Source organism: Mirounga leonina, unplaced genomic scaffold (genome assembly GCF_011800145.1).
Source record: "Mirounga leonina isolate KUSES-001 unplaced genomic scaffold, KU_Mleo_1.0 Mir_96, whole genome shotgun sequence".
NCBI lineage: Eukaryota > Metazoa > Chordata > Mammalia > Carnivora > Phocidae > Mirounga > Mirounga leonina.
In genome coordinates this window covers 2,686,079-2,701,215 of record NW_023270871.1, presented here as the reverse complement: position 1 = coordinate 2,701,215, position 15,137 = coordinate 2,686,079, and the positions used below count along the sequence as shown (strand labels likewise).

Sequence of the window (15,137 nt, the reverse complement as noted above, 5' to 3'; positions counted from 1 at the left end):
GCTCAGATTTCCTCTTTTGAAATTGACTTCCATTTCTTAGCACATTCTTGTGAATGTTCTTAACAGTGGCAAATAATTTATTCACTGAGGATGGATTTAATTTTGGGTAACAGCCACAAGATTTCCAGAGACATTTCTGATAAGTGGAGTAGATAATAAGGCTGAGTGTCACTGTTTGGAATTAAAAAAAAAAAAAAAAAAAAAAAAAGGAATTGTGATTTTCAAGGAATAAAGTTGATCTATTGTGTTCAGTAAATTGTGAAGGCAGTCCCCAAAAGAAGAGTTCCAAAAATGGTTTGAAAATGAAGTAAGGATCAAATCTTCCTGTGTAACTACTGTTAAAGGTATTTATTTGGATATAATACTTTTCTGCCCTTTGATAAAAGGAATCAGAAAGAAATTTTATTTCACAGCAGGCAGACCTTTTATATCTGATTACTCTATAACCTACATCATTACCATTTTTTTTTCTTTTAGTAATTGAGGATTTTCTTAATAGTTAAATCTAAGGCGTGCCTGGCTGGCTCAATTGGTAGAGCATGCGACTCTTGATCTCATGGTTGTGGGTTCGAGCTCCATGTTGGGTGTGGAGATTACTTAAAAATAAAAAAAAATCTTTAAAAAAATAGTTAAATTTAATTAATTGCTATTAAAACCTCACAAATGCCCCAACTCTGAGAACAAAGATAATGTAAAATCCTTGATTTGAAGATTAATAAATTAAAACAATGTGCTTAGGAAAGCAAAATTAATAGTAAAGACACGTGGATGTATAAGTCTTGGGGCAAGGTAGATTTGTCTAAGAAAGTCTTAACAAGGAGATGTTTTTGAGATCAGTTTCCCCTGTAGTAACTCAATTCTCTTTGAGGATTAAACATATCAAAAATTGAGTAGATTAGGTATTTCACTTTAAAGACATGTAGTTAATATTGGACAAGGTTTAAAAATTATTCTTTGGGTGCTGTTCTTCCAAGTAATGGCTTCTTGGAATTACATTAGATATTTTCCCAAATGTATTACTTTTAGACCATCAGAGCATTTTTGTTTTGTTGTTGTTGTTGTTTTAGTAAATCACACTTCTGTATTTTAAACTGTGTACTAAGCAAAGAAGGATTGTACTTCCTAAAGTATTCAGAGTACTCTGAATGAAGAGTAATAATCTGAAAATGCGGAGTATTCACTACCAAATAGCATATTTAAGAGGAGGATAAATAGGTTACACATATATATCTTTAAACCTATTTGGAGGTTTAAAAATATTTTAATTTTACTTTTATTTATCTATTTTTTAAAGATTTTATTTATTTATTTATCAGAGAGAGATAGCACAAGCAGGGAGGAGAGGGAGAAGCAGGTTCCCCGCGAGCAGGGAGCCCGATGCAGGGCTTGATCCCAGGACCCCAGGATCATGACCTGAGCCAAAAGCAGACGCTTAACGACTGAGCCACCCAGGCATCCCTAAAAATATTTTAATTTCTGGTTATATAATTTCCAAATCAGGTTAATAGATGGAAGTAGAAAAAATTATTGACCCCCAATTTTTAGTAATAATGTTTCTCTTCTTTTAAGGTGAGAATAACAGTGATGAGTTATTTGAGAGGTAAATATCTTTTAAGAATTAATTCACAGGTTTACTTAAGGTTGGGTATAAACTGTGTGCTTTGGAGATTTTGTTGTTCATGTGCATGTGAGCTTCTATACTACATATTTTTTCATGGACTAAAAGAATATAATTCTCATCGGGAATGGAGTATTTTAAGAAGCTGAGGATTGCTTTATTATATCCTTTATATACCTATGTTTTAGCATAGGTAATTAGAATGCAGTAGACTGTGTTTGCTATACCTTTCACTGCATGTGTATTCAGCAGGCAGGACAGGTAGAGGTTATCTCCTGAGCCTTATGTTTGCTTTTTTTTTTTTTTTGACACAGAGACAGCGAGAGAGGGAACACAAGCAGGGGGAGTGGGAGAGGGAGAAGCAGGCTTCTCGTGGAGCAGGGAGCCTGATGCGGGACTCGATCCCAGGACCCTGGGATCATGACCTGAGCCGAAGGCAGACGCTTAATGACTGAGCCACCCAGGCGCCCCTTATGTTCGCTTTTTTAAGAGCACATAAGAAGTCATCAATTACTGATGATTAGACTTGAGCTGAGGATTACTGGAAAGTAGAAGGCACATTAGATCTGTGTTTATTATTTTTGTGTTCATTTATGCTCTTAGAGGACATAACTTTTAAACTTTACATGTTAATTTTTGCTTAATGTAATTAAATTGTAGATACTGACTTATATTTCTCAAATTGCATTTGAAAATGAAGCGTTTCAGTAGATCCACTCCAGATGACTGGATTAACTGATATTGCAGACATTATTGAGGACCTTATAACAAAAGATGGTGTCTCCAGTGAGGAGCTCGGTTTAACAGAACAACAAGCTAAGAATATCTCCAGGTAATCTTTGAATAATTCATTTTTAACCCATTTAAAATGTTTATGGTTCAAGAATATTCAAAATTGGCCATATTTTAATGTGATTTTTATGAAACAAACACAAAACTTAGGTTTTTTTCTATCTGGGGAGTTTTCCCAAGGTCTCATTACTTTATTTTATTTTTGTTGTCATTATTATATCTTTATTTATTTATTTTGAGATTTTTTTTAAATTTCAGTATAGTTAACATACAGTGTTTTATATATATATATATATATATATATATATATATATAATTTTTTTTTTTTTTTTAAGATTTTATTTATTTGACACAGAGAGAGCACAAGCGGGGGGCGGGGGGGGGGGAGTGCCAGGCAGAGGGAGAGGGAGAAGCAGGTTCCCCGCTGAGCAGGGAGCCTGATGTGGAACTCGATCCCAGGACCCTGGGATCATGACCCAAGCTGAAGGCAGATGCTCAAACATCTGAGCCACCCAGGCGCCCAACATACAGTGTTATATTAGTTTCAGAAGTACAATATAGTGATCCAGCAGTTCCATACTTTACTCAGTGCTCATCAAGACAAGTGCACTCCTAATCCTCTTTACCTATTTTACCCATCCCCCACCCACCTCCCCTCTGGTAACCATCTGTTTGTTCTCTATAGTTAAGAGTCTGTTTTTTGGTTTTTCTCTTTTCTTTTTCGTTGTTCGTTTGTTTTGTTTCTTAAATTCCACATATGAGTGAAATCATACGGTATTTATTTATCTTTCTCTGACTTATTTCACTTAGCATTATACTCTGCTCCCTGGCTCCATCCATGTTGTTGCAAATGGCAAGATTTCATTCATTTTTATGACTGAGTAATATTCCATGGTGTATACATACCACTTCTTTATCCATTCATCTATCAATGAACACCTGGGCTGCTTCCATAATTTGGCTATTGTAAATAATACTGCAATATACATTGGGGTTGCATATTTCCCTTGGAATTAGTATTTTTGTATTCTTTGGGAAAATACTTAGTAGTGGAATTACTGGATCATAAGGTAGTTTTATTTTTAACTTTTTGAGGAACGTCCATACTGTTTTCCAGAGTGGCTGCACCAGTCTGCATTCCCACCAAGAATGCACAAGGATTCCTTCTTCTCCACATCCTCACCAACACTTGTTGATTCTTGTGTTTTTTATTTTAGCCATTCTGACAGGTGTGAGATGATATCTCATTGTGATTTTGATTTGCAGTTCTCTGATGATGAGTTATGTTGAGCATCTTTTCATGTGTCTGTTGGCCATTTAGATGTCTTCTTTGGAGAAATGTGTGTTCATGTCTTCTGCCCATTTTTTTAATTGGATTATTTGGTGTGGGGTTGTGTAAGTTCTTTATCTATTTTGGATACTAACCCTTTATTGGATATGCCATTTGCAAATAGTTCTCCCATTCAGTAGGTTGTCTTTTAGTTTTGTTGATTGTTTGCTTTGCTGTGCAGAAGCTTTGTATTTTGATGTAGTCCCAATAGTTTATTTTTGCTTTTATAAGCCTTGCCTCAGAAGACATGTAGAAAAATGTTGCACAACCAATGTCAGAGATAGTACTGCCTGTGCTCTCTTCTAGAATTTTTATGGTTTCAGGTCTCGTATTTGGGTCCTTAATCCATTTTTAATTTATTTTTCTGTTTGGTGTAAGTGGTCCAGTTTCATTGTTTTGCATGTTGCTGTCCAGTTTTCCCAACACCATTTGTTGGAAACAACGATCTTTTCCCATTGCATATTCTTTCCTGATTTGCCAGTGATTAATTAACCACATAATAGTGTGTTTATTTCTAGGCTCTCTGTTCTGTCCCATTGAGCTACGTGGCTGTTTTTGTGCCAGGACTATACTGTTTTGATTACTACAGCATTGTGGTATATCTTGAAATCTGGTATTGTGATACCTCCACCTTTGTACTTTTTCAAGATTGCTTTGGCTACATGGAGTCTTTTGTGGTTCCATACACATGGTGGGGTTATTTGTGAAAAATACTGTTGGTATTTTGATAAGGATGCATTGAATCCTAAAAAAAAAAAGATTGCTTTGGGTAGTATTGACATTTTTTTTCTTTTTCTTTTTTAATTTTAAAAATTTTTTTTAAAGATTTTATTTATTTATTTGATAGAGAATGAGAGAGAACACATGAGAGGGGATAGGGTCAGAGGGCAAAGCAGACTCCCTGCCGAGCAGGGAGCCCGATGCGGGACTCGATCCAGGGACTCCAGGATCATGACCTGAGCCGAAGGCAGTCGCTTAACCAACTGAACCACCCAGGCGCCCCTTTTATTTTTTTTTTAAAGATTTTATTTATTTATTTGACAGAGAGAGACATAGCAAGAGAGGGAATACAAGCAGGGGGAATGGGAGAGGGAGAAGCAGGCTTCCCGTGGAGCAGGGAGCCTGATGCGGGGCTTGATCCCAGGACCCTGGGATCATGACCTGAGCCGAAGGCAGACGCTTAATGACTGAGCCACCCAGGCGCCCCAGTATTGACATTTTAACAATATTTGTTCTCCCAGTCCATGAACATGGAATATCTTTCCATTTGTTTGTGTCATTTTCAATTTCTTTCATCATTGTTTTATATTTTCAGAATACAGGTCTTTCACTTCCTTGGTGAGGTTTTTCCCTAGGTATTTTATTATTTTTGATGTAATTGTAAATGGGATTGTTTTCTTAATTTCTTTTTCTGCTACTTCATTATTAGTGTATAGAAATGTAATGAATTTCTGCATATTAATTTTGTGTTCTGCACCTTACTGAATTCAGTTATCAGTTCTAGTTTTTTGGTGGAGTCTTTAGGGTTTCCTCTATATAGTATCTTGTCATCTGCAAATAATGAAAGTTTTCTTTCTTTCTTACCAATTTGGATGCCTTTTTTCCCCTTTTTCTTGTCTGATTGTGTAGGTAGGACTTCCAGAACTATGTTGAATGCAAGTGGTGAGAGTGGACATCCTTGTCTTGTTCTGATATTAGGGGAAAAGCTCTCAAGTTTTTTATCATTGAGTATGACATTAGCTGTGGGTTTTTCATACATGGCCTTTATTATGTTGAGGTATGTTCCCTCTAAACCTACTTCATTGAAGGTTTTTGTCATGTATGGATGTTGTACTTTGTCAAATGCTTTTTCTGCATCCATTGAAATGATTATATATTTTTTATCCTTTTTCTTTTGATGTGATGTATCACATTGATTTGGAGATTTTTTTAAAAATATTTTATTTGACAGAGAGAGAGACAGTGAGAGAGGGAACACATGCAGGGGGAGTGGGAGAGGGAGAAACAGGCTTCCTGCTGAGCAGGGAGCCCAATGCGGGGCTCAATCCCAAGACCCCAGGATCATGACCTGAGCTGAAGGCAGACGCTTAATGACTGAGCCACCCAGGCACCCCTTGATTTGCAAATATTGAACCACCCTTGAGTCCTTGGAATAAATCCCACTTAATTGTAGTGAATGATTTTTTTTAATGTATTGTTAATTTGGTTTGCTAATATTTTGTTGAGGATTTTTACATCTGTGTTCATCAGAGATATTGGCCTATAGTTCTCTCTCTTTTTTAAGGATTTATTTATTATTTTAGAGAGTGGGGGGGAGGGGCAGAGGGAGAGGGAGAGAGAATCTCAAGCAGACTCCCTGCTGAGCATGGAGCCCAATGCAGGTCTCATTCTCACAACCCCCGAGATCATGACCTGAGCCGAAATCAAGAGTTGGATGCTTAACCAACTGAGCCACCCAGGTGCCACAGTAGTTCTCTCTCTCTCTCTTTTTTTGTAGTGTCTTTATCTGGTTTTGGTATTGAGGTAATGCTGGCCTCATAGAATTAATTTGGAAGCTTTCCTTCCTTTTCCGTTTTTTGGAATAGTTTGGGAAGGAAAGATATTAACTCTTCTGTACATGTTTGGTAGAATTTGTCTGTGAAGCTGTCTGGTCCTGGATTTGTTTGTTGGAAGTTTTTTGATTATGGATTCAGTTTTATTGCTGGTAATCAGTCTGTTCAAATATTCTATTTCTTCCTGCTTCAGTTTTGGGAGGTTATATGTTTCTAGGAAGAATTCTTGTAGCTTGTCCAATTATATTCAAAGGAATTATTGATAGGTATGTACTTATTGCCATTTTGTTACTTGTTTTATGGTTGTGTTTGTGCTGCTTCTCTGTTCCTTTCTACTCTTGCTCTGTTCTCTCATGGTTTGCTGGCTTTCTTTAGTGATATACTTGGATTCCTTTCTCTATTTTTTGCGTATCTATTATCGGTTTTGATTTGTAGTTACTATTTGGTTTGTATATAACATCTTATGCATATAGCAGTCTATATTAAGTTGACGTGTGCTTAAGTTTGAACCCATTCTTTACTCTTCTCCCCACCTCCTGTGTTTTAGGTGTATGGTGTCCTAGTTTACATCCTTTTATTTTGTGAGTTCCTTGACTGATTTTTATACATATACTTATTTTTGCACTTCCTACTTTTCTTACTCCTAGTTACGATTTTTCCTTTACACCTTGAAGAGTCCCCTTTGACATTTCTTATAGGGCTGGTTTAGTGGTCATGAATTCTTTTAACTTTTGTTTGTCTGGGATACTCCTTTATCTCCTATTCTGAATGATAGCCTTGCTGGATAGAGTATTCTTGGCTGCAGGTTTTTTCCTTTCAGCACTTTGAATATATCATTCCACTCCCTTCTGACCTACCCAGTTTCTGCTGAAAAATCAGCTGATTGCCTTATGAGGTTTCCCTTGTATGTAACTGTTTTCTTTTCTCTTGCTGCTTTTTAAAATTCTCTCTTTATCACTACTTTTTGCCATTTTAATTACTATGTGTCTTGGTGTGGACCTCCTTGGGTTGATTTTATTGGGGGATTTCTGTGCCTACTGGATCTGAATTTCTGTTTCCCTCTCCAGATTTGGGAAATTTTCAGATATTATTTTCTTGAAGTAAATTTTCTGCTCCCTTTTCTCTCTCTTCTCCTGAGATCCCTATAATGCAAATGTTATTACACTTGATGGTGTTGCTGAGGCCCTAAGACTATTTTTATTTTGTATTATTATTTTCTCTCACCTGTTCAGCTTGATTGCTTTCCATTACTCTGTCCTCCAGGTTGTTGATCCATTTTTCTATTTCCTCTAGTCTACTTTTCATTCCATCTAGTGTACTTTTAATTTAATTTATTGTGTTATTCATCTCTGATTGGTTCTTTTTTATGTTTTCCATCTCTTTGTTCAGGGTCTCACTGATGTCCTTTACTCTTTTTTCAGTGAGCAGTGTTATAACCATTATTTAAAGTTCTCTCTCAGTTATATTACTATGTCCATTTCACATGGGTTTCTTCCTGTGATTCTGCCCTGTTCTTTCATTTGGGACATATTCCTCTGTGTCTTCACAAACCTCCCTCCCCAATGCCCCATGCATTTTTCAAACTGCTTCTTCTCTGCTGTATCCTGCAGGGCTGTCTCTTGTGCTCTCCCTTTAAGGGCAGGGACTCAGTTTCCTCTCTCCCTCCAGGCTCTTCCAGAGCTGAGCCTGCTGATGTTTAAAGTTCCAGGTTTTAAGTCCTGCTGATTATAAGAATTTGCAAAATTGAACCCCTGTGGTTTTCTAAGCCAAATGTTATGGGGATTCATTTTTCCTGTGTGGGCTCCTCAGTGTGAGGGTCTATTTCTCTCCCCTCTCCATGCCCGCAGCATCCCTCCCTCCAGTGGACAGTCCTGTGGTTCCATTTAGCCCCTGACTCTGTCTCCACCCTTCCTGCCCTCTTTGATATGGCATCTTTTCTACATTTAGCTGTGGAGAGTTTGTTCTTCCAGTCTTTGATCATTTTCTGGGTTATTTACACTGATATCAGTGTTACCTAATCATATCCATGGGATGAGATGAGCTTAGGGTTCTCCTACTCTACTGTCTTCCCTGGAAGCTGTCATCACTTCAAGTACAACATAAATTTAATCCTTTCTTTGTAGAAGTAATTAAAGATTTTTAAAAAAGATTTTATTTATCCATTCATTTTTAGAGAAAGAGAGTGTGTGTGTGTGTACCTGCATGCAAGTGGGGGGAGGGGTAAAGGAGGAGGGAGGGGGACAAGCAGACTGCACTGAGTGTGGAGCCTGATATGGGGCTCAGTCCCACAACCCTGAGATCATGACCTGAGCCAGAATCAAGAGTCAGCTGCTTAACCGACTGAGCCACCCAGGCACCCCAATTAAAGACTTCATCCATAGTACTTTGCCCTAAATACTAATCCTTAGGATACGTATTAAATAGTCTTTTCCTGGAATATTAGGTTAAAATGTTTTCCTTGCAACGTGTCCTGATCCAAGAACCGGTTCCTGATAGAATAAAGTCTGGCTCTCCTACTAATGCTTCCATGGGATATATATATACCTATTGGCTTGTTTATATAAGAGTCAGTCTTGGGGCGCCTGGGTGGCTCAGTCTTTAAGCGTCTGCCTTCGGCTCCGGTCATGATCTCAGGGTCCTGGGATGGAGCCCCGCATCGGGCTCCCTGCTTGGCGGAGAGCCTGCCTCTCCCTCTCCCACTCCCCCTGCTTATATTCCCTCTCTCGCTGTCTCTCTCTCTGTGTCAAATAAATAAAATCTTAAAAAAAAAAAAAAAGAGTCTTATGAATGTTATGAATATTTCATCAATAATGTATTAAGTATCAAGATTTAGAATAAAAATATGGTTTGTACTCTTGAATGGAGATAGAACTCTAGGAAGAGTGTGACATAAGACCAAACTGTATCAGGGTGCTATGGGAGCTTGTGGGGAGAGTCAGTCCAAGGCAGCAGCTTCACTAGTTAATGGTGTTTGAGCTGTATTTCAAAGGACCAATAGAAAGTCATGTTGCTTATAAATAGTACAAAGGGTATTCAAGGCAGCAAGAATATAAAATGCAAAGGAGTGATGATTAGATATGGGCTGGGAGTTAGATAGGACTGGAGTTTATGCCTTGGAAGGAGAGAGAGGGTCTGGCTGGGTGTGCTGGCTGTAGATTGGGGACCAAAGGCACTCATTCCTTATCTGCAAGCAGTAAGGGGGTCAGCAAAGGGCTTTGAACTAGAAATGGAAGCCAACTGGAGGTCTTATTTCAGTAATCTAAAGATGAAGGGGCTCAGAATGGAGAGTGTAGGGTAGTAATCATGAGTAAACATGGAGGCTGTCAGGAGGAAGTGAGAATGATTTCTATTTGGATGACTAAGTTGATGGTGACTTTTTTGGCAAGATAGAGGATGTAGTTTCAGATATGTTGTAAGGTGCCAGGAGAATATTCCGTTAGTAATATTCATTGGCACATTAGTTTTAGGTCATCCCAGAAGCAAATGCCAAAATGAGATTTAGGTGAGCATGAGATTTATTTGGAGAAGCACCTGTAAGGGAGAAAGGAGCAGGAGCCTGAGGAAGTGGGGACAACTGTCAGACTACAGTCCCAGTGTGGATCTGATCCTGTGTTAGGGGTCCCCAGGATCACCTTAGGGTCACTGATTGACTGGGAGGACTTAGAGAACTTACAGAGTCATACTCACGACTTAATTTATTACAACAAGAGAATTCAAAGCAAAACCAGCAAGGGGAAGAGAGTGCATGCAGTGGATTCTGAGGGAAACCAGGCACAGGTTCCTAAGAATCTTCTCCCAGTGCGGGCCCAACAGGACATAATTCCTCTAGCACACGTGAGATTATGTTCACCACGGAGGCTCATTTAGGGACTCAGTGCCCAGAGTTTTTCTTGGGTGCTGGTTGAGTAGGCAGCCTCTTCCTGGCACATACCAAATCCAGATTTCCAGAAGGAAAAGCAGGTTTTCAGTATAAACCACATTGTTTGTACCAGTGACCTGCCATTTAGGATGATGGATGATCTTCTCCTCTCATGCTGGGTGATGAGTCTGCCTCAAATCCCTGTCTCACACCACCTGTTTTCTTGGATTATTTTCAGTACTACTTGTGTCAGTTCCTATCATCTGAGAAGCAGAAGCCAAGATGGGATTAGATGTGCAAGACATTTATCGGGAGAAAGGCCTGTGAGGGGAAGGGGGGGACACAGAAGTGGGGGGAAGCATCAGACCACAGTGTAGGTGTGCCCACCCCTTGAAGGAGAGAGGGAAGGGGGAAGAGGAGGTTGAGTAAGTGGAGTGTCAGAGTACGGTGTTCCAGGAAAGTTTCAGCTGGGTCATCGGTGAGACATCCATCAGCGTTGCCCATCAGAGGAGTCCTGTGTCTTGCAGGAATGGGCCAGCCATAACTAGCTCAGGCCAGCCCATGGGGAGTATGGCATGGGCATGCATGTGACGCTAGATCCACAAGGGCAGCTGTTTAGAAGTCATCTCTGTAGTGTAAGTTTTGAAAGTGATTGAAATAGTCCAGGAATAAGAGGATTGGTGAAGAAGTCCAAAACAGAACTTTTAATAAGACATTAATATTGAAATGGTGAGCAGAGATGAAAGGAGCCAACGTAGGAGGCTGCACAGTGTTTTCAGAGTTAGAATAAGACCCATGAAAGAGAAAAGAGGAGCCAGTTGTATTAAATGTTATAGAGAAGTCCAGTAGGATGAAGAGGCTATTGATGAGCTTTGCTTTGCTTTGCTTTGCTTTGCTTTCCTTTTCTTTCTTTTCCTTTCTTTTTTTCTTGTTGGTGAGCTTTTTTTTTTGTTATTTCTTTTTAATTTCTTCTTATTTTATTATTTTATTACGTTATGTTAGTCACCATACAGTACATCATTAGTTTTTGATGTCGTGGTTGATGAGCTTTCTGAGATCATTTTCAGTGGATTTCAGGGAACAGGTTGGTGCAAGTCGATAGAGACATGAATGTATACTACTTTTTGAGAATGGGAAAAATCTTTCCAAACAGGGGCGGCTGACCGGCTTAGTCGGTGGCACGTGTGACTCTTGATCTCAGGGTTTTGAGTTCAAGCCCCATGTTGGGTGTAGAAATTACTTTAAAAAAATCTTTAAAAAAAAATCCCTTTCCAAATAAACAGTATTTAGTTTACTTAGATCCATAAAAAATGTAAAATCAAGTGATGACCTGTCTGTTAAATTTCTCAGAATTCAGCATTCTTCTGGTAGACGAACACAAAGAACTGAGAAGGAAAGAAGAGAAATTCAGGTGTGGATGAAAAGAAAACGCAAGGAAAGAATGGCAGAGTACTTAAACCAGCTGGCGGAGAAGAGAGGGCAAGAACATGACCCTTTCTGCCCGAGGAGCAATCCAGTAAGTGTGCAATATCAGGGGCAATGGGCAGTGGGATAGCACTGAATACGTGCAGTGTTTCCCTGGCAAATATTCAAGAAAAGGATTGACGTAATTTGGATGCATTTTTCATTAAACAGAAATGTCACCATTTTACTTGTCAGAAAATGTTAATTACCTTAACAAAACATAGCAGGGTATTCTACAAACCATGTTCTGTTGAGCTATCTTAAATACTTTTTCTTCCCCAGGCTAATTATGGCTCTCGCTGATTTTAACCAAGTGAAGAGACTTGAGTGATTGGTGACCAGTTGGAGCTGTTCCCTTAATTTTCAGTGAGAGTCAGTGGCAGTTGAACAACTGACTGTGTGTAGTAAAGCCATTTAAAAAAATAATTTTGTATCCACAAGTTATCTACAAAAAATAGAGTATGGTTCAGTCAGGTACCAAGGGTACAGTGGCGTGTGCATGTGTGTCAGCTGCCCTTTAAACTGTCCACATGTATGCACTGAGCCCTGACCGGGGGCATCACCGTGGCTGGTCAGAAGCAGTTTTCTTCAGAAGGTGAAATAAAGCAATGTTACTTTGATAATCACATTACTATGAAAATTGCATTTGAATTATACTTAGTTTATCTTTTACTTTGTAATTGGAAATAAAATACAATGTACTTAATCTTATTCGACATCGTTAGGGGAACATGTTCTATAAAAGTGAATTTTCCAGATATGGCTATCACATTTAAACACCAAATGGTGCAAAAGCAGGTGAACTAGTACATAAATTGCATACTTAACTTGTGTCTAGAGAAAGCATGTTGGTGTTAATATAACTTTTTTTTAAGAGAGAGAGAGCATGTGCTCGCGTATATACACACGAGTGGGAGGGAGGGGCAGAGAGAGAGGGATAGAATCCTAAGACCCTGAGATCATGACCTGAGCCAAAATCAAGAGGTGGAGGCTTAACCGACTGAGCCACCCGGGTGCCCTGATGTTAATACAACATTGTGTGGAGAGTTTTAAGGACCTGGTAATGACCATCAAGGCTGCTGAGGCACCTGACTAGAAGCTTCAAGTGCATGTGTTTATGTGTGTGCTCCTCCCCCGCCAGGCGGGGGGTTCTGATATCGGCCTCTCTGTCAACCAAGCAAATACCCCAGATAATTAGAATTGTGTCCAAATTTAGAACAAATTAACTCTGAGGGCACTGGGATTGCTTGGTTCTTTGACTTTTTGACTGTTCCTTCACAACTGCAAGCACCTGTTTATTTTTAGCTTCTATTTAGGTGAAGGTATGGGATTAGTGAGGGGTTAATGTGATTAAAAATTTCATTTGAATTTATATCAGAAATTAATAAGACCTTTAATTTGTCACTCACTGCTTCCATGTAGGACCTACAGAGAGTGCATGCACTTCTGTGTGCACATTTTTATATACAAAATTTTGTGTAAAAGGACTTGACTTCATTCGTAACTCAGTAGTAACTCTTAATATTCTGGAATAAGACACTTGCTAGTTTGCCTCCTGGTGCATAAGTTTTGAGGAGTTTTCAAGTCGCAGTGAACATACTACATTAGGTGACTGGTAGACATTTTAAAACATCAAAATGATAGCTTTAGAGGTCTGACTTCTTTCTGCTTTATCAAGCACACTGTTAGTGAGAATAATCACAAGACTGAGTATGAAGTGTATGTGTCTTCATCCTTAAAATGTTTCCCATTTTAAATGCAGCTGACACTATATGTTAATTAATTGAATTTAAATTAAAATAAATGCAGCTGATAAGGTTCTCTCTTGAGAAAATACATGAATTTAGCATTCTACTTATTAAACTAGTTTTTAATTACATGATGCTTTAACATTTTCGTGTTTGGTGCTTGGGATAGGAAGCTTCATCAAATATGACCGTGTTTTGCACTGTTTCCTGAATAGCAAAAATATGTTTTAACCTCCTATTAAAATTGATTAGTGGAATTTTCATGTTTCCCATGGATCACAAGGGTTTAATTATTTGAACTGAACCATAATGGACTAACTGGGTATTTCTCGTGCAGTTTTACATGACTTCACGGGAAATCAGGCTGAGACAGAAGATGAAGAACGAGAAGGACAGGTGAGCCTGGGTAGCTGGACCCCCAGCACGCTTTCCAGTTTGCACACCTGAGGTACAGACAATGCCTGAGGAACTCTAGTCTTCACAGTAACCCCTTTTTGTCCATAAACAGAAATTTATGAGAGATAACTGCAAGGAAAATAGACTCTACTAGGCTTTTTAGGAATTTGCTTTCAAATATCATTTATTCCATTGAAATTTTCATGATTTTTATTTCTGCTATTGCCCTCCCTCTCCCAATCCAGATATGTATGTGCATTTTGGAAAATACCCAAAGGGTCATAACTACAGGTACCTTTACTAATTTCTGCCTAATCGATTTCAGAAATCTGAAATATGAATTTGCATTTGAAAAGCATTGAAAAAAAATGCTAGGTGATCTTCAAACATTACGTTCCCTCTAGAGGTATGAACTGAAAATGACTCTTTTATTAAATGTTGTTTAATTCTTTGTCTGAAGATTGCTACTCTCTGACCACTATAGTCGGCGGATCTCACAAGCATATAGTCTGATGAATGAACTGTTATCTGAATCAGTACAACTACCAACAACTGCACAGAAAGCCTTGCCTAACAAACCCAGAACTGCTCACATTTCCCGAGAGCAACACTCTCTTTCTCCAAGAAGGTAAGACAGAGTTTGGCATGTTGTTCAGCAAGATTATGTCAGGCCTGATAAGAATTTAGTGCTTTTGTCACCCAAGTTCAGTGTATTTGCATCTACCATGCTCAGAAATAAGAAAATCAAGAAAAACATGGTCCCATAATTACGACGTCTTGATAAGTTTATAGAATCACCAAGGAAAAAGATAACAATGTCATTACATCTCTTAAGGTATGACAAAGCACTTTGGCATACCTAATACAATTTTGATACCCGTTCAATTCCATTTCCTCCTTTTCTGTAATCTGCCACGTAACTGTTCTCTCCCTGTTTCTCCACTTGGCTCTACTCTTACAGAAACAGTCCTTACCAGCTTATCACTTCTTCTCTGTCTCTTCCCAACACAAACCCACATGTAAGCAGATCACTTGTGTGTGTATAATTTGGGGTCTACTCAAAATACCAGAGACTCCCTTGAATCTTTTCTAATATAAAGCAGGGTATTAAATACATAAATAACTGCCAAATACATAGATAATTTGAAATGGACAGATAACCAAAAACAATTTCTTTGAAAGAAACAAGTTTAAGGTGTGAGACATGAAGAATAATTTGTTGAGAATTGTTATAACACGAAATGTATCACTAAGGTACAGAATAAGCAATGTCAAGTGAATGTATTAATCTGAGCTAGAATTTGGGTCTTTTGAAATGTAGTTCATTACTGATATGAGATTCTAGGAATATAATAATTATGTAATTTCTACTTTAGAG

The 15,137-nt window shown here is 38.4% G+C and overlaps 1 protein-coding gene across 2 annotated transcripts in view; it reads left to right on the top strand.

Annotated features, from left to right (window-relative positions):
* LOC118006397 (ciliogenesis and planar polarity effector 1-like) overlaps positions 1-14,615 on the top strand; it is a 136,598-nt gene extending 121,983 nt beyond the window's left edge. Inside the window, exons 45-49 of one of the 2 annotated variants that reach the window (XM_034999019.1) lie at positions 1,570-1,600; positions 2,319-2,450; positions 11,502-11,667; positions 13,701-13,759; positions 14,220-14,615. In XM_034999019.1, coding sequence (XP_034854910.1) covers positions 1,570-1,600; positions 2,319-2,450; positions 11,502-11,667; positions 13,701-13,759; positions 14,220-14,391 — 560 coding nt within the window. In that variant the 3' untranslated portion in view covers positions 14,392-14,615. Of the gene's footprint in view, positions 1-1,569; positions 1,601-2,318; positions 2,451-11,501; positions 11,668-13,700; positions 13,760-14,219 lie in introns of those variants that run through there. The other variant, XM_034999020.1, reaches the window with a different exon arrangement.
* Positions 14,616-15,137: the final 522 nt, after the last annotated feature.